The 18,693-nt window shown below is 38.5% G+C and overlaps 1 protein-coding gene across 5 annotated transcripts in view; it reads right to left on the reverse strand.

Moving 5' to 3' along the window:
* Nucleotides 1–18,693, reverse strand: part of LOC134212878 (protein phosphatase 1L) — a 143,409-nt gene that overhangs the window by 7,004 nt on the left and 117,712 nt on the right. For all 5 annotated transcript variants that reach the window (XM_062691146.1, XM_062691143.1, XM_062691145.1 and 2 more), the window contains exon 3: nucleotides 5,310–5,958. In XM_062691146.1, coding sequence (XP_062547130.1) covers nucleotides 5,310–5,958 — 649 coding nt within the window. The remainder of the gene's footprint in view (nucleotides 1–5,309; nucleotides 5,959–18,693) is intronic.

Raw genomic sequence — 18,693 nt, forward strand, 5'->3', positions numbered from 1 at the left:
CCGTTTATTTTTTTCAAAAAATCAAAAATCCAAAGTAGCCCCCGGAATCAAAAGAAGCCCCGCACGACGGTATATCTGAAAAGGCCTATGTTTAATGAAATAAGCCCTTCATTAACTTTTAATGTTTGTTTTATCTAGACTTTATCGGAAATGAGAATAAAAGATGCATAATTTATCAGACCAGGCCATTCATCCCCTCGGCTCCGGCTCGGGTCGCCTGACACCTTGGGATTCGGGGTAAGGAACGTCATATTGTCAGCTTCAGTGTTGCACCGTGCCAGACGATATGATGATACGATATAACCATATATTATCTTGGCGTTTGCCGGAAAGATGCATCCTCATCCTCATTCATCCTTTGAAGAAGGAAGCGTATACTTTTTAGACAAACGACAAAGTGTGCTTTTGAAGAGTTGATTATATCTCCTGCAGAAAAAAAACTTATAGAACAGTTTTTTCTCTTGAATACTAACAATTTTCCTATTCGAGTTTCCGTCTTTTGTAGTTTGTCTTAGTCAACGACGATCTTACTTTTGACCCAGTGGTAAAAAATGTTAAGTGGAAAGGGCAGATAATAAAAATTTCATGAAGTTAACCAATGTTCCTTCAAGCAGTGATTTGATACAATCTTTAATTCAAACAAAACAAAAATCAAAATATCTCTCTTATGATGTTCAAGCGATATTAATTATGAATCAATGAACATATTATGCATAAGTTCCGAAATCGCTGATTACACAACTATTATGCCCAAGAAATGTAATTGTCGCTGAAAAATGCAAAAAACAAGCGACAAAAGAGAATAGCGATAACTCTTTGTCCCCATCTGCAGAGGATAAAGACATTGTTGCGTTCCATTTTATTTGCAATCATGGATAGGTAATTGTTGTGAACTTTTCAAACTGCGATAACTTGTATATTTCAGAAGTAAAACACAAATCATGTCAACAAATGGTTAAGTGTATGTCTAATCTATGATAACTGATACTAATTTAAGCAAAAACATCATCGGAAACCGACTACTTCTCAAAATGCGTGGCAGGCGATAATTGTCCTATTCTGTTGCAGTTTGGGACAAACGCTTATTGCGAGTTGAGTTTGTCTTTGTCCCAACATTTACAAGAGAGGATAATGTCGTTGTCATTGGCAATGTTGTTATTTTACATTCCTTGATTATGCCAAATGAACATTGTGTCAAACGGCCGTTAAGCCAAACAACCTTTATATCATACGCCGTTATGCCAAAATGACCTACCATTCAATCATTGAATCATACATTTAATGGAAAATCATGAGTAAAGAATTGCCGCACCACATGTTTTGATGTAAGAACGGAATCTGTCCTCTTCTCTGTCCTCTACATCTTCTTCGCATGGCATATTTTGGTGTAAAAACGAAAATGTCCCCTTCAACGGGTTCCCCGAGAGCACATTGCAGGTTCCAAGAGTGGCCATTTTGATCAGAAACTCTGTTTTGTATTTGTACCATACATCCCTGTTTTATGAGAATCTATTATAAAATACCCATCGAAAGACAGATATGGATCGATTTTTTTGCTCCCCTTATATGACCGACAAGGTCCCCGAGGGAGTCGTTTCCCGTTGGCCATTGTATCCGGAACCAGCATATCACCACGTAGCCACAAAATTGATGAATTTATCTTTCGAACGATATGTAAACTTTGTGATTCGGATATAATTTGACTAGTCTACAAGCATTTACATTTCTGTGTCAATATGACCCTAACATCTTATTCGTAAGTTTTTCCTAACATCCGAAGAAAGTTAAACACGCATATGCCTAGCATAAGGCAATACTACAGATGACTCTTGTAAAGCAAGCTTCTGCCTTAAGTTTTTATAATTCCTTTAATTTATATGCCAAATGGTAATTATGCCAAATGGACGTTATGCCAAATGGCTCTAAAATCATTATGACAATTTTTCTTGATTATGCCAAATGGTCATATCGGGTCCATAGTCCCAAGTAGTGATTAACCCTATTATATTATGATCAAATCAGAAGAGAAGAATATTTTTGTCAATACAAAAATATACTGTGACCCTTCTTGTCAGATTAGCAAGTTCATAATACAATGTTTTTAATCGAATTGATTTATTTCAAGGTAGTCAGTCATACAACGTATGTCTTCTTCTTATTGGCATTACATCCCCACACTGGGACAGAGCCGCCTCGCAGCTTAGTGTTCATTAAGCACTTCCACAGTTATTAACTGCGAGGTTTCTAAGCCAGGTTACCATTTTTGCATTTGTATATCATGAGGCTAACACGATGATACTTTTATGCCCAGGGAAGTCGAGACAATTTTCAATCCGAAAATTGCCTAGACCGGCACCGGGAATTGAACCCAGCCACCCTCAGCATGGTCTTGCTTTGTAGCCGCGCGTCTTACCGCACGGCTAAGGAGGGCCCCACAACGTATGTAATCAACGCTAATAATACTTTCCCTATATTACCAAAAATTATCAAATTTCACACTGTTCAACGAGATTACACGTTTTTTGGAAAGTCTGTACCACATAAGAAACATAGATGAACATTTTTCTAACCTATCATACTCTACCAAAATTAAATTCAAATCTAAAATCAAGTGACAATAAAGTAGGACCACAGTATTCTTCTTACAAAAGTACATTTTAAATGTTGCCTACAAACGGAACTGATTCGTTTTACATCGTGATCCATCTTGCACCATCTTACACATTGCATCGGGCTGCCTGTGGTTAGAATTGTGCGCCGCCACGCCACGTCGCCGCCGCCGACATTTTTGCATCGGCGCGCCGCCGTTCAAAATTTGTCACGCCGCTGATCTATTATTTTCCACGCCGATTCAAATTTATAGAAGTCCACAGAATTTTCCGTGGAAATTCTGAAGATTCAATGAAGTTTCTGTAGAACTTTCCGATTGATATACTCAACTCATCTGTGGATTGGATATACAACAGTAAAGCACATGTGGCTATTGAAAAAATAAAGCATCCAAGGCTGGTTGGGATTCTGATGGCTTTTTCCGCAAAGTGAACCATTAAGTGGTCTTGCTGTGCAGCGGTTATCAAGCTTATCTAGAGAGCAGGAGGTTGAGGGCTCGAGTCCTTCCAAGATTTTTTTCGCAAAATTAGTAACAGTTTGTCCATTTCGAAAACCTAACAAGATATTCAACAAAAAAATAAGAAAGTTCGTTTGTCAGAAAGCCATTTGGCCAAAGGCCACAATTGGCCGAAAATGACATTTGGTCAGAAGGGACATACGGCCGAAAATGTCGTTCGGCCGAACAGTTCCTTTGGCTGAAGAAGTCGGTTGGCCGAATAGCTTAGCTGTACCAAATGGCATTTTTAGCCAAACGACTATTCCGGCTAAACAGCATTTTCAGTCAAATGACTTTAAGGGCAAACAACTTTTCTGGTCAAAATACTACTTTGGGTGAATGTCTAATAATAATAAATGTTTCGGGTAAATGCACCTCGGCTAGATGACTTCCGGCTTAACATGCTATCGACCATGTGGCATTCGAACAATGATTCCGCATAATGACTTTCGGTCGAACGACGGAAGAGAGCGATTGGGTGGAGGCCAACATGGTCGAAAGGTGTTCGGCTGAATTTATCATTCAAATGCAATCTATCTGGCCAAAAATGTCGTTTAGCCGAAATGGTCACACCAATTTAAAAAAAAAACGAACATACGGCCGAAAATATCGTTCGGCTGAATTGGTCATTTGGTCGAAAAAGTCGTTTAAATAAATAGGTCACTTGACCGAAAATACCGTTTGCCGAAATGGTCCATTGGCCGAAATGGTCGCTGGCTCGCCTCTGATCTGACAGAAAGGTAATTTTACCAAAAAAGTCATTTGGTCAAACGGTTCGTAGATTCTGTAGAATTTCCTGTGAAAAATCCGAAGGATTTCTTGTGAAAACTCCTTAGACACAGAGAAACAGACGTCTCACTTGTTTTCTTCGAATCCTTCGAATACAAATTATCACCGAAAAAAACTCCAAAACCTTCGCCAACGCTTTAGTCGAAAAGGCATTAGACATGACATGGCCTACGTTGGGTTAGGATTTGCCTGTAGCTGGCAATGCAACCGTGGTAGATCTTACCCCGTAACACACCACGTAAAGGTGTCTACCCAGCGTTACGGGTCGGTGCCCGATCTTTTAACGGAGAGTACGGAAACTTCAACCTCCCGGACATCTATATAATATTTTCTCTACTGTTCCTGTGGTGTGTACTAAAACTTGGATAAGGAAAGCAGTGTGGGAATACTGTGACTGGAACTCGAAACACCGCCATGCAAATCCGTAAAATTAAGAAGTGCTGCTTCAAAACACACGATCCAGTTTATTCAAAACAAACGTCTTCGGAAGGTATTGACCACTCTTTCGAGGAGTTGAACTTTTGAGAATCTGATTAACACGTGGCTTGCTGCCATTGTAACGAAAGATGTGAGAAGTCAAAGGAAATGCTTCCATTACCAACAGGCGATCCGGGATCGTTTCTCCAACTAGGTTTGAGGATGCCCATATTGCTCTTCATAGTTTTTTCCCCACATACATACCAGATGTGAGGCTTAGAGAATCCTATAGTACGGCTAACACATAATTAACGGATGCATACATCCTAATTAGTTTTGTATGATAAGCAAAGTATGGACTAGACAACTCCAAACACAATTCATTCGAATGACAACTAGAATACTTGTTTCATGTTCAATATACAAAATGATCATTGATACGAATTCGACAACATTAGAAAGTCAATTGCAGCCTACATTTTCTTATTCTTATCATGGACTTTTCTTTTACCAAATATTTACACAATAATGAACAATTACAGTATAAATTTCATATCCATAATTCGTAAATGATGACCATTCTACCTATCATTACTTTGACAAAATGTCCTCTCAATCAAATATCATTCGACGAAACGCCATTCAACAAAATTGTATAAAATCCTCCCTTTGGTGTTAAATCTTTCAATGCCAACCATTACAAGAATTGAGTAGCAAACACTAACATACTATCTGTCCAGGAAAATTTCTTATCCGAAACGGTAAATAAACTCGCCATCTGGTAATGCCTTGCCTTTACCGATTAGGTAATCTGATGATGACTTTCACGCATTTCAACATTCTTCACACGCGTGATCACGCATGCAACCTCGCTCGCTCAGAATGTCAAAGGCGAGGATTTTGCGCTAGTATGAACAAATAAACTCAGATTTTATCTAGGGACAGTTGCCGCATAAGTGAAGAATAATAAGAGTAAGTAGAAGGAAGTAATACTTACCACTTTCTTTGCCATCTCCACCAGATCGTAATCGGCCGCCAGCACTTCGTCGGTGATGATCTTGCCGAAGTTAATACTTCCATTCTGCACGTAGCACTTGGCTTCGTACGTTTTGGGCTTCGAGTTAGCAGTCTGCTGACCCGTCGTCCCATTAAGTAAGTTCTCCTTCGTAATCTGCCTAATCGGTGACGGATTGCCCATATACTTACTGAGCAGATCGGTCTCCAGCTGTTGGTTGGCATTGTTGGTGTTGCCACTGCTGGATCCACCTCCGCTGCCATTACCACTAGGTTTGTCTACGATGTCTTCAGTCTTGGATTTCCGAAAACTCTGCCGCCGCTGGGTCAACGAATTGCCACCACCACTGGCGGCCGCACTAGGCGTGGTGGTGGGATTCGAGTTTAGCTTGTGCCGTTCGTTTACTTCGTCCTCGGGTTCCTTGTTGCTGTCGATGCATTCTTTGGTGTCCTTGAGGCCGCTAGAAACTGTTGATTTTCCCGCAGCGATATGCGACGATTGTGTCAGTTTCAAGTTTAGATTCCGCACCAGCACCGTTTTTGCGTAATCAGCTGCGTACTCGCCACCATGTCCATCGAAAATCGCAAACAATGATATGCCGGTATCGTTGATGTTCTCGTCAATTACGAATCTAGAAGGTGGGGTGGAAAAGAGAACTTGCGATAAGACCCAGGGTCACATAAATTATCAGCATAACTAATGTGTCAAGATTTTTATGTCCAGCCTAGATGAGTCAGAGGCGAATGTCAAATATGCAACCAAATGAATGAAAGGACTGAATATACAAATAATGAAATGTATACGTTATCAGTTTTAACTGCAGTATTGTAATGAATCACAAAACAATCACATTGCTGTGGTGATCGCTCAAGTTCGTGATTGGCCTATTCCAGTAGGATGACTAATTAGTATAAACCGTTAAATTTCGCATGTCTATTTTAAAATATCTTTCTTCGTATTATGCTTTTCGTCCAGAGTCTCTTAGTAGATGATGCGTGGTTAAGGTGTTAACTAATTAGCCAAGAGACTGACTCGCTTGACAAACACGGTGTATTGGCATTTTCCTTTCATCAGTGCATTACTTCCAATTTGGTTACCCACTTGGTGGGCATCTGGTATTCCCCCTTTTTTTACTATTGAAAATCAGATCTCAGTCAATGCGTTCCGGGCTAATAGCTTGGATCGATTGGAAGTAGGGGAAGAGGCTCCAATCAATCAATGTTTTGGCTTCTTCCATGGTACCTCACACATTACGTGGATTCAGTTCTCTACACCCAACCAATGCAGTGTTTATCAGATTTTTTTTACAATTCTGTATAAGAACCTATTCAAATCTATGTATGTAGATCTTAGGGAAGATTAAATGATTACGTAAAATAAACCATTTTCAACTCCTTTCTCGAATGTCACACTTTTCGTATGAAAAAAATAAAAATGTATTAAGGTTCCCCCAAACACACGTGATGCGACAGTCGCGACGCGATTCTGTCGTCGGTAATATGGAAGCGTAAATACAACATTGCCTGCAGCGACCCAACAATAGAATCGCGGCGACTAGTTGTCACCGTCGCACATAGGGGTATTTTGCCAATCTAGCCGGAATAAAGTTGATTTTTAAAAAATGGCTTTTTCGTAGTGTAAAAATATGTAAAAAATAGCTGAATAGTGTGGGACCTGCTATCTGTATAAATTTTCTTGTTTACAATTATATTTTGACAGCTACGCTCTTTGAAACTTTGCGGTTTTTAACTAACATTTTAATTTCTGAGGCTTGCTTTTTCATTGCATGAAATTAATTATGTCGGTGTTTATTCTGTATAACCTTAATTCACATTATTACCACGGACGGTGACAATGGTGGTAATATAGTAGTCCATACATATTTAATTCATAGAAAAAATCGATTGTTGTGAGATATATGGAGCAATCAATAGTTGTTACTTTTGAATAAAAAAAGATGAAAAACTCACAATTTCATTGGTCTGGCATTTCGTTATTCGGCGATATTCGGTAATATTTCAGTACATAGCCGCTAGATATACATCCATATTTTGTAATCCCGAAATAAAATCTTGCGCAAATTTGCGCCATTTTAAAATCGGGGTCTCGAAAGTTGTGATACAATTTGAGATTTTTCTGTGAAATGCAAGTTATTTCCAGGTGCGATGAACTTACCATCTCACTTTCTAAGCGTATAGATGTCGACTAACTATATGATAGTATATAACAAAATATTTCTCATATTTACGAGATTCTAATCATCCGTATTACGCTTGGGGAACATGGGATAAAACGACTCATAATGAATGTATCTGTGACTATCGATTATTCACAACTTTAATGTTAAATTCACTTTATAAATCCAATTCAATACAAGTCTTTCTGTTACTATTTGGTATTTGGAAAGTTGCTAAAGGGCGTCCAGGAAGGTTGTGATTTGTGAATGACTCCAAAACAATAATATAAAATAAAAGGATTAAAACAAAATTATCATACAATGTACTGAGACGTTAAGTAAAACATGATTAAATTGAATGATAAAGTACACTCAAGTCCTTTTTACTTTTTACATCTTCCTCCTTTTTTCTGTTTTCTTCTTCCGTTCTACTTCTTCTTCACTTCGCACTACTCACTTATCACTCCCAGTTCTCATTCGTCCTAATGACCGTTCGGCCTAACGGCCTTCGACCTAATGACCTTCGGCCTAACGGCCTTCGACCTAATGACCCAGCATCCTTACACACATATTATCTCGCATACTCACTCACTCACTTTGTCACCTATTGATCAATTCGTCCGTTTTTTTTAATTCTTACTCAAATGATCATTCATTTGTTTTCTCGCTTACTCACTTCCCACAATCAGCCACTCACGACTTCACACGCTTACTTCCTCACTAATTTATTAACTAGTTTTTTTTTATTAACTCACTCAATCCCTCGTTCCCTTTGTTCATTCAATTTTTCTCACTCTCAAGTTTTCCACATCATCTGGTGAACTTTTCACTCACTCACTTATTTACGGACTTACTTCACTCACTTACTCATTCACTCATTTACTCTCTTACTAACTTACTTATTTATACACTCACTTATTAACTTACTCAATCACTTACTGACTCACTCACTCACATTTACTCACTCACTTACTCATTCACCTACTTACTCTTAATTACTTCCCCATTCACTCACTTACTCACTCACTCATTTACTCACTCGCTTACTCACTCACTCACTTAGGTAGTCACTCATTCTCTCATATGATTATATCTTCATTTATTGGTTTATAGCGTTCGTTTACTTATTTATTCACACGCTAATGAACGATAGTCTTCCATTCACTTGTTCGCTTACTCACTTACTTGCTCACTCACTTATTCACTCACTCACTCACTTGCTCAATCACCTTCTTACTCACTCAGTTACTCACTTACTCACTCACCCACGCACGTGGGAAATCTGCACTCTGCACCCTCATCAATTAGCATTTTGATCAGATTCTACATACAGTCACATATTTATTATACGGTGCACTGGGGTCGCTTTTTACGCAATTTGTTTTTGGTTGTTTTTGGCACTTGAAACTAATATAGCTTCACGTTTATCGCTCGAAAAAATCAAGGGAAAATTAGGTGAAATTGAAAAAGTCGTGGAATTTGAGGTGATCAAAAAATTGATGAAAATCAACCGCGTAAAAAGTGAGCTCGGTGTATATGAAGGTCATGTTATCCTTAAACCTGTTTTTATATCATAATAACCAAAAAGTTGTTTCAACAAATAAAATAGTTTATTCCGGCTAGATTGGTAAAATACCCCTATGTGCGTCGCGGCGATGATATCGCTTAGGTCTGGGGGAGCCTTTATGGATCGTCACATATCTCTCAATTTACGGGTGGGTCACATATTAAATAAAATAAATCAGCTGTCAAAATTTGGTTTGAAGAGATAGTGCGGAGCTTTATTCAGCAAAGTTGTTCATGATCTAGATCATCCACACTATCCTTGAGTTGTGATCTCGATGTTCTAAAGAATAAACACGAAGATGGGCAAAGCAGCTGGATCAGCTCCTGGGATATTACAATACCATTATGGACACATTACAGTATTATCAATCCCAAGACATTCACACATTTACGACAATCCCAACTGTTCTTAAGTTCAAATCTCTAAGGGTGACATTTCAATTGGATTAACCCTGCCGGCAGAGCGAGATTACTTTTGACAGATCGAATCATTTTTCATTGATATCTAATTTTGAACTGACTATTATAAGTTTAATTTTTCAAATGAGACGGAGCCTGAACATTCAACAAGAAGATGTGCGATAGCCCACCATTCGTATGAGTTGGACTAACTCCTAGGAACGTCATAATACCATTATGCTTTGCAGTATTATTAGAGTATCTACAGCAATTCAAAGTGTCATCAAGTTCTCCTTCTTTTTCTTCTATGGCTCTCCATTTCAACTGGCACTTGGCCTGCTTTCCAACCTAATATTCTATAAGCATTTTCTCAGTGACATATTAAAAGCTTTTCTTTGTCCGCCATTGCATGGGTATGTACAATGGATACACTATGCCCAGGGAGTCGACAATGTTTCCCACACGAAAACATCCTAGACCGGACCAAGAATCGAACTCGCGTCCCGGATTGGCAATCCTACGCCTTTGCTCGCAAGGCCAATAGCGACATCCTATTACAATTACGAACACTTAACAGCATTATTAGAGTATCTACGACACTTCAAGCTGCCTTTAAGTGCAGATCTTGATATTCTAGATATGCGCAGTCCACACCATTTTTATGAGTTGGGTTAGCTTTAAGGGACATCACAATATGGACACTTTACAGCAACATCATTATCGACGCATTACACTATTCTCAAAACATCTATGATTTCAAAATTATTTGAATTATGATTCTGAGAAAATTGTAACCTGCTTTTGATAGACAGGTCAATGACATCCTATAGATGTCTTCAATTCAGAAGTATGGCCAAACCCAATTGGAATGCTTTCTCAGCAATACATATCTTCAAGATCTGAACTTACGGAGCGCCGCTTGTCTTCTGAGAATGTTGTGACTGAGCTCATGAATAGTTTTGGATACAGTAATTATACTAGGAATAATGTGACAACCACAAACAGTGAAGTGAAATTCTATGAAGCTCGGAAGCCTCCTTTCAAAAGGCTCGGAAGCCTCCTTTCAAGAGACTCGGAAGCCTCCTTTCAAGAGGCTCGGAAGTAGAGGTGTGCGCCGCCGCGCCACGCCGCCACCGCCGACAGTTTTTGACACGCCGCCGCCGACAATTTTGCATCGGCGCGCCGCCGTCCAAATTTTGTCACGCTGCGATTTATCATTTTCCACGCCGATTCAAATTTGTAGAAGTCCGCAGAACCTTCCGAGTAAAATTTCATAATTGATATCCTTACAGCATAACGTTGAAACTCCAAAATTTTTTTTTCGAAAGGTCTAAAGAATTTCCTGTTGAAATTTCAAAAAGCACTCCGTAAAAACGAAGAAAAACTTCGAGTGGAAATACCAAAGGAATTTCCGTAAAACTTCCCGTTGAAACCCCAAAAAGTTCTCGTTGAAATATAATTTTTGAACGCCGAAGACCACGAGGCCGAAGGCTGTTTGACCGAGTACGCCATTTGACTGAACAAATCATTTGGTCTAAAAGGTATTTTTTTAATTCTTGAAAAGTCAATTTTAAGTTTAATTTTTCAAATGAGACGGAGCCTGAACATTCAACAAGAAGATGTGCGATAACCCACCAACTCCTAGGAACGTCATAATAACATTATAGATGGTTACAGTATTATTAGAGTATCTACAACAATCCCCTTCTTAGCTGTGCGGTAAGACGCGCGGCTACAAAGCAAGACCATGCTGAGGGTGGTTGGGTTCGATTTCCGGTGCCGATCTAGGCAATTTTCGAATTGGAAATTGTCTCGACTTCCCTGGATATAAAAGTATCATCGTGTAAGCCTCATGATATACGAATGCAAAAATGGTAACTTGCCTTAGCAACCTCGAAGTTGCTGCGAGGCGGCTCTGTCCGAAGAGAGAAGAAAAAGAAGACAACAACACTTATTACGGGTTTTCTCCTTTCAAGTGGCTCGGAAGCCTCCTTTCAAGAGGCTTGGAAGCCTCCTTTCAAGAGGCTCGGAAGCCTCCTTTCAAGAGACTCGGAAGCCTCCTTTCAAGAGGCTCGGGGGCCTCCTTTCAAGAGGCTCGGAAGCCTCCTTTCAAGAGGCTCGGAAGCCTCCTTTCAAGAGGCCGTGGAGGCCTCCTTTCAAGAGGCTCAGGAAGCCTCCTTTCAAGAGGCTCAGGCCTCCTTTCAAGAGGCTCAGAAGCCTCCCTTTCAAGAGGCTCAGGCCTCCTTTCAGAGGCTCAGGCCTCCTTTCAAGAGGCTCAGAAGCCTCCTTTCAAGAGGCCTCGGAAGCCTCCTTTCAAGAGGCCTGGAAGCCTCCTTTCAAGAGGCTCAGGCCTCCTTTCAAGAGGCTCAGAAGCCTCCTTCAAGAGGCTCAGGAAGCCTCCTTCAAGAGGCTCAGAAGCCTCCTTTCAAGAGGCTCAGAAGCCTCCTTTCAAGAGGCCTCAGAAGCCTCCTTTCAAGAGGCCTCAGAAGCCTCCTTTCAAGAGGCTCAGAAGCCTCCTTTCAAGAGGCCCAAGCCTCCTTCAAGAGGCCTGGAAGCCTCCTTTCAAGAGGCCTGGAAGCCTCCTTTCAAGAGGCTCGGAATCCTCCTTTCAAGAGGCCTCGGAAGCCTCCTTTCAAGAGGCCTCGGAAGCCTCCTTTCAAGAGGCTCAGAAGCCTCCTTTCAAGAGGCTCAGAAGCCTCCTTTCAAGAGGCTGAAGCCTCCTTTCAAGAGGCTCAAGCCTCCTTTCAAGAGGCTCAGGCCTCCTTTCAAGAGGCTCAGGAAGCCTCCTTTCAAGAGGCTCAGAGCCTCCTTTCAAGAGGCTCGGAAGCCTCCTTTCAAGAGGCTCGGAAGCCTCCTTTCAAGAGGCTCGGAAGCCTCCTTTCAAGAGGCTCGAAAGCCTCCTTTCAAGAGGCTAGAAAGCCTCCTTTCAAGAGGCTCGAAAGCCTCCTTTCAAGAGGCATGGAAGCCTCCTTTCAAGAGGCTCGGATGCCCCCATTAGAACTGGTACATATAATCAAAAATTACATTGAAATGAGGTGTAAAAAAATCCGGCTTGAATTGGTTAATTAAATTTTCTTAATAAACCTGTGTAAGAAACTTACATTTTTGTATAAGAATCTAATTATTACGCATAAAACAAACTGGTACGATAATTCCATTGCAACTATTAGCGGTTCTCAACCTGTAGTACATTTGACCTTCCTAGCCCCAAGGAGTACCTCGAACAAAAATACGTAATGAAGCTGATACAGTGTTGACCCGATTCTGTTTACCTTTGATTTTATCACGTTTTCGACCCCATTTTGTAACCCCATAAATTTTTGCCTGTGGTTTCTTATGAATGACTTTTGAGTACCTGTGAATGGTTCTGTAAGCTTTTTTGACAAAATTTAACTTCGTTCACGCATTTTTCCTTTCCAAGGCATAAAAAATTGAAAAAAAATCCGATTTTGTCACATGCCCTATTTTATCACCCCACAATTCATGATTCATGGTGATTAAATCGGGATATTACTGTATTACAATTCCAATAAAAACATATTGATAAAGGCTTAGTTATTGTATATTGTTTATTCTGAAAGCTTGTGTTGTACATGCATAATACGCAAGCGATCAGTAAATCAAATGCTTTGTGAATTCTATCCACCTCCTTTCAAGAGGTTTGGAAGTCTCCTTTCAAGAGGATCGGAAGCCTCCATTCAAGAAACTCGGGAATTTCCCCTCAAGAGGCTCAGAAGTCTCCTTTCAAGAGGACCGGAAGCTTTTTTAAAGAGGCTCAGAAGCCTCATTCGAAGAGGCTCGGAAGCCTTCTTTCAAGAGGATCGGAAACCTTTAAAGATCTAAATATAAAAAGCCTAAAAAATCTTCAAAGTATAGAAGAAAGCTTGATAGATTAATTTTATCTGAATTGAAAAATTTAATATAACGGTATAACGCAACTTTCAGACTACCTATTGTTGTCTGAGCACCGTTGGTGTATATTATTAATTATCATCAACACTTATGGAACCACCCGATCCATGTTGGCCCTTTATATATGAGTTTGATCCAATACAAACAATAATATAAAGAAGATGAAATCGTTTGTCAGATATGATCAGTACTATAGGCAGGATTCTTGTTACAATGGATGGTAGTATCATCATCACCATCACCTTTAATAATCTAATAATCTCGTACTTGCCCAGTTATTACACAGATTTTAGTAAGTTCTTTTGAATAATATTCAATGTTGTTTTGTGCCACCCTAATTTAGCCAAATTGAGGCCGCGAAAATATTTGCCGTTATCACATATGATAACACACATGACATAGTTCAATCTCGTTCAATCCAGACCTACTCAAAAGTGGACAGGCATTTATTTTCCAGTCGCAAGATGCACTTGAGCAATGGCCATCTGTTCAAACGAATAATGGTAACTCGTGAATCACGATAACAGCGTTTTCCCGGATGACACTGTCAGGGTTTCTTAAGTGGATTATGAAGTGCCGGTTTGCGACGGGAATAGATTCGATCAATAGATAAGGGGTCTTCCGTAGGTCTTCGGTAAAATGTGCGACAGTACGACAGGACTACACTAAGGAAGGGTGTCCTGGTTCGAACCTTGGCTCGGCGAAGGCGTATTTAGAGTTGGAAATTTCGTTAAAATTCCACATGGAGGCTGTACATACCATAAATGCAATTATCTTTTTAAAAAATTCCAGTAAAAAAAAGTTGTTTACCGAACACGAGGCTACGCGTCTGTCGTGTTCCAGTTGGACGATGTAATGAGAGTAAAGCATGATTTATATGAGATTGGAGGGTATTGTTTGGATGCGTTTTTGTGTTCATTGTCATTACTTCCACGGCTCATACTTTATCGTTCCTTTCTGTCTGCCATAACGCTCGTTTTATAACTCACTAGATAAATAAGAACAACTTTGTCGTCAGTTTCTTGTAATGGAACCGACAATTTATGGTTCATACACCATCTATATACAAAATCCTTGATCTTAGGGGACAGTATTGTATTTACCTGAGATTATACCAGCTTAAAATGGATTTTCCATCTGAGAACAACCCACTAATGTCTTGAGTCAATATAATAACTCAGATTAAACCACCTAGTGGTATTGGTGCTATTCTCATGTAAAAGAGAAGGTCAAGCAAACAAGAATACCCTATCTTAATTAGCACTTCCTTTTCCAGTCACTATGTCCTTAAAAATATAAGCAAATACGGATAGCGATGGGGAAACGTGTTCTAGTTACTAGTTATCTATTGCACCATTGCACCACGAGCAAGTGACCATAATATTATTCAATACTGAAACACATTCTGGAAATAGCATTTAACAATCGTTTGTGAATTATCATATAACCCCAATAATGGGTATGCCTCGGTTCTGTCTTTGGCGGCTGCTTATAGCAACTTTGTTCCTTATCAAAGAGTGCTTCAGTCGTAATCTTCAGGGGGTTTCATTTTTTTCTCGAAGTTGTTGTTGCTGATTACGAAACATTGATGTATTGCATCAATCAATTGCAAATGCATTAGACAGCAATTTTAAATCGTGATTGTTAATTCGAAGCTAGTATTATTCCATCAGAAGGATTACATTCCGAATCCAATGGCGGCGTCGATGGTCTAGCCGATGGAAAATGTTTACTCAGCCTTTGTTGCAACGCAGGAAGCTGGTGAAAAAACAGATTCACTATCTGTTCAAATTGTGCAGTACGGGCTCGAAAATTGTCTGCTCTGCGATGACAGACTATCGAATTGTCAATGTTTTCCTCGCCGAAACCGTCACAATAAAGTGGTATTCTTCTTCTTATTATTAGCATTGCAACTCCCACTGGGACATTGCCGCTTCGCAACTCATTGTTCATTAGCACTTCCGCAGTTGGTAACTGTGAGGTTTCTAAGCCAGTTACCATTTTTGCATACGTATATCATGAGGGTAAGACGATGATACATTTATGACCAGGGAAGTCGGAAATCGAACCCAGCCACCTTCAGCAAGGTTTTGCTTTGTAGGACTACAATAAAAACTTCCCCTAAAAACTAAAAAAATGTCCATAAAAAATAAGAAATTGAAAATAAAAAATTAGGGTATGAATATAAAATTTCCACAAATAATGCAAAATTTTCCACAAAACAAAAATAAATTAGTACTCTTAAAAGCAAAAATTGCAATTATAAAAGAAGAATTTTTCATAAAAAATACAACGGAAAAATTACAAAAATATCCATTAAAAATCAACATTAGCAATAAACAATTACAAAATGTTCGACAGAATAAATATTTGTTTCCACAAAAAATTAAAAATTTTCCACGGAAAAATCAACAAAGAGCTACAAAAAAATATGAAATTTTCCATGAAGAAAAATTAAAAAGCAATAAAACTGAGGTATTTTTTATAGATGACGCTTCATTAAAAGCGTGGAACATAACATGGAAAATTTTATCAAACTCATTGCTTTTTTGTAATGTGTTAATGAAATTTTCATATTTTGTATTGCTCTTTATTGGTTATTTTGTAGAAAATTAATATTCTTTTATGAAAAAAAAAATGTGTGGAAAATTCTGTAATTGTTTATTGCAAATATTGATTTATTTATGGAAATTTTGTATTTCTTTCCATAGAACGCTTTGATATTATTTTGGAAAATTCTTGTTTTATAATTGTAATCTTAAGATCTGATATTTACCCGTGCATCGGAATCAGATTCGATGAAGCAATTTCAACGCACGCGACCAGAAAAGCAGCCATTGTTGTACCTGGATGAATCGTTCTGATCGAAGTGGCCTTCTTTTCCTCAGTCCCATAACGCGGAAAAGAACGAATTTGGTGAGATTGTTTCATTGTGCATCTACTATGATTTTGTTCTGAAAAACTTAATACATGCTAGATTTGGAAATCCGGAACTTTGGGGTCCATTACCGGTGATATTGATAATATCACGTCCAGTAAAACGTGATATTAATAACAAAACATGATATGAACTTGTTTGAAATAACAGTAAAAATAACAAGAGAAAATAACAAAAATTTGCACCGAAATATCATTAAAATATCAGATTTTGCCATTAACAAGAACTTATCAATATCTTGAGCTATTAGTTTGTTCTTGTTAATAGCAAAACCTGATATTTTTATGATATTTTGGTGCAATTTTTTGTTGTTTTCGTAAAAGTAAAAGTGACCTTTGACAGGTTATAATGTACCAGGCAGTCTGAAACCAGCCCTTGAACAAGCACTTTCTAACTTCCGAACTAAATCTGATTGTAATGACACAGCCAGCTTTCTTCCATAATCACTGCCAACCAGAGTTTTTAAAAAATCGGTTGGTTTTGGTGCATTTCATCGGCTTTCTTTGACACCTTACTTCGTAACATATGCATATTCGACTGCGCGCTGTCAATTTCCGAATGAATTTCAGTCTGTGAGTATTCATTTCGATTTCGTAAACTAACAAACTTCTACTTTTTTCTACTTTTAAGCGTGGTCTACCTTAAGATTTATTGAGTTTTTTGATGTTTCAACCCGTGTAAGCTGAAATACCGAATCAGCTCAACGTACAGATAAAAAGTGTACTAAACTTATCATAATATCATTCTTAAAATAACTAGATTTTTGTGACTTTCTGGCGCGTTTGACATGGGCCAAACACAAAACGTAAAAAGGGTGAGGCTACCCGAGCAAAAGCAGATAACTGAAATGATTTCAAACTGATAACACTATTAGTTATCCTCATTATCATCTTGATATTTACCCGACTAGGAAGGCAAAACAAGATTATAACATGATTGTAACAACATCAGTTATTTATAACAACCGTTGATATAATCGAGTTATGATCAATTATTATCATATTTTTTCTTAACAAAATTATAACAGAATTAGTTATGTTTCATTGTTTTGTTAGAAAATTTAGTTATTTTAACAACATCCTGAACCAAGTTTATAACAGCCTATGTTAGAAAAACTGTTGAGCTCAGTAACACAATATGATATAAATTTGTTATTCTCTCCTGATTGGGAGTTATCAATCATGTGATTTATTGATAACTGAATAGTAACAAAATTTATTATCAATACAAATTTGGTATTTTCTTCTAAATTTTTCATCGTTCAGATATCGGGCTAAGCATTCTATTCTTTCAAACATATTGTACCGCGCATAAAAAAATCAACTCTTCATTTCCGACGCAACATAAAATAAGCGCCAGATAGTCGCCTAAGAAAAAGATACCTGTAGCAAAAAAAGCTACTTTGATAATTTTGAAAATTTGATCGCCACGTGGTGGTTTGTAGCGATGAATGCTTTGATAGCACGGGCACAATGAATCGCCTACTTTGAGCGTACTTACAGCGGCACACAAGGAGCTAACTTTCTGAAATCAGTATGGCGAAAGGCATCTAAGGTTCGATTTCTCAAAATTAAGCACCTTCATCGAAAAAATATTTGGTAGGCGTAGTAGCGGACACCTTCCTACATAACCGGTACCAAATAGTTTTTCATGAAAAATTCCTAATTTTGAGAAAATCCGCGTTAGATGTCTTTCGCCATACAAATTTCTTGCGGTTAACTTTCGCTGGCTATTTTCGCATATACGATAGCGCCTGGAAGTGGAAGCGGCGAGTAGCAAATCAGCCACTGCCAATAATTCATACTAACTTCTGCTAAAATGTACTCGGCCTATGCTATTAATAGTGTGACAAGAACTGTTTCAAAAAAACTGAACTGAAATTTTGGTCTAAACTCTAAGCAGACGGTGATTTACCCCGTTACCAACGATATCAACTGATTTGTTCATTTCTCTGTCAACAAAAGAATTTACACATAAGTTGAAATTTTCTTATTTGTTTTATACTATGGTTATTAATTTTACTTTCATTTCAGGTGTCATTGAATAATCAAATATGTATCTGTATAGAACCAAGCGTTGTAGTTTAATAAGTACTTAAAATGGCCTTGTAGCTCCAGGAACATATGATCCAAAGGCATGTGCTTATTCAGGAACGGTGAATAGTCTTGTTAAGAAAATTATTTTGAGCTTTTTAGTGGAATGTCTTCACTTGTCATAAGACGAGTTTGTACAGTCCCATTTTATTCCACCACTTAATTGTACCTTGACAGATACGTATTTCGACCTCAACAGTAAGGTCGTCTTCAGTGTCTCGTACTTGACTCGACGAGTCGAGTCTGGCTTACTGTTGAGGTCGAAATACGTATCTGTCAAAG

This window comes from Armigeres subalbatus, chromosome 2, assembly GCF_024139115.2.
Source record: "Armigeres subalbatus isolate Guangzhou_Male chromosome 2, GZ_Asu_2, whole genome shotgun sequence".
Classification (NCBI taxonomy): domain Eukaryota; kingdom Metazoa; phylum Arthropoda; class Insecta; order Diptera; family Culicidae; genus Armigeres; species Armigeres subalbatus.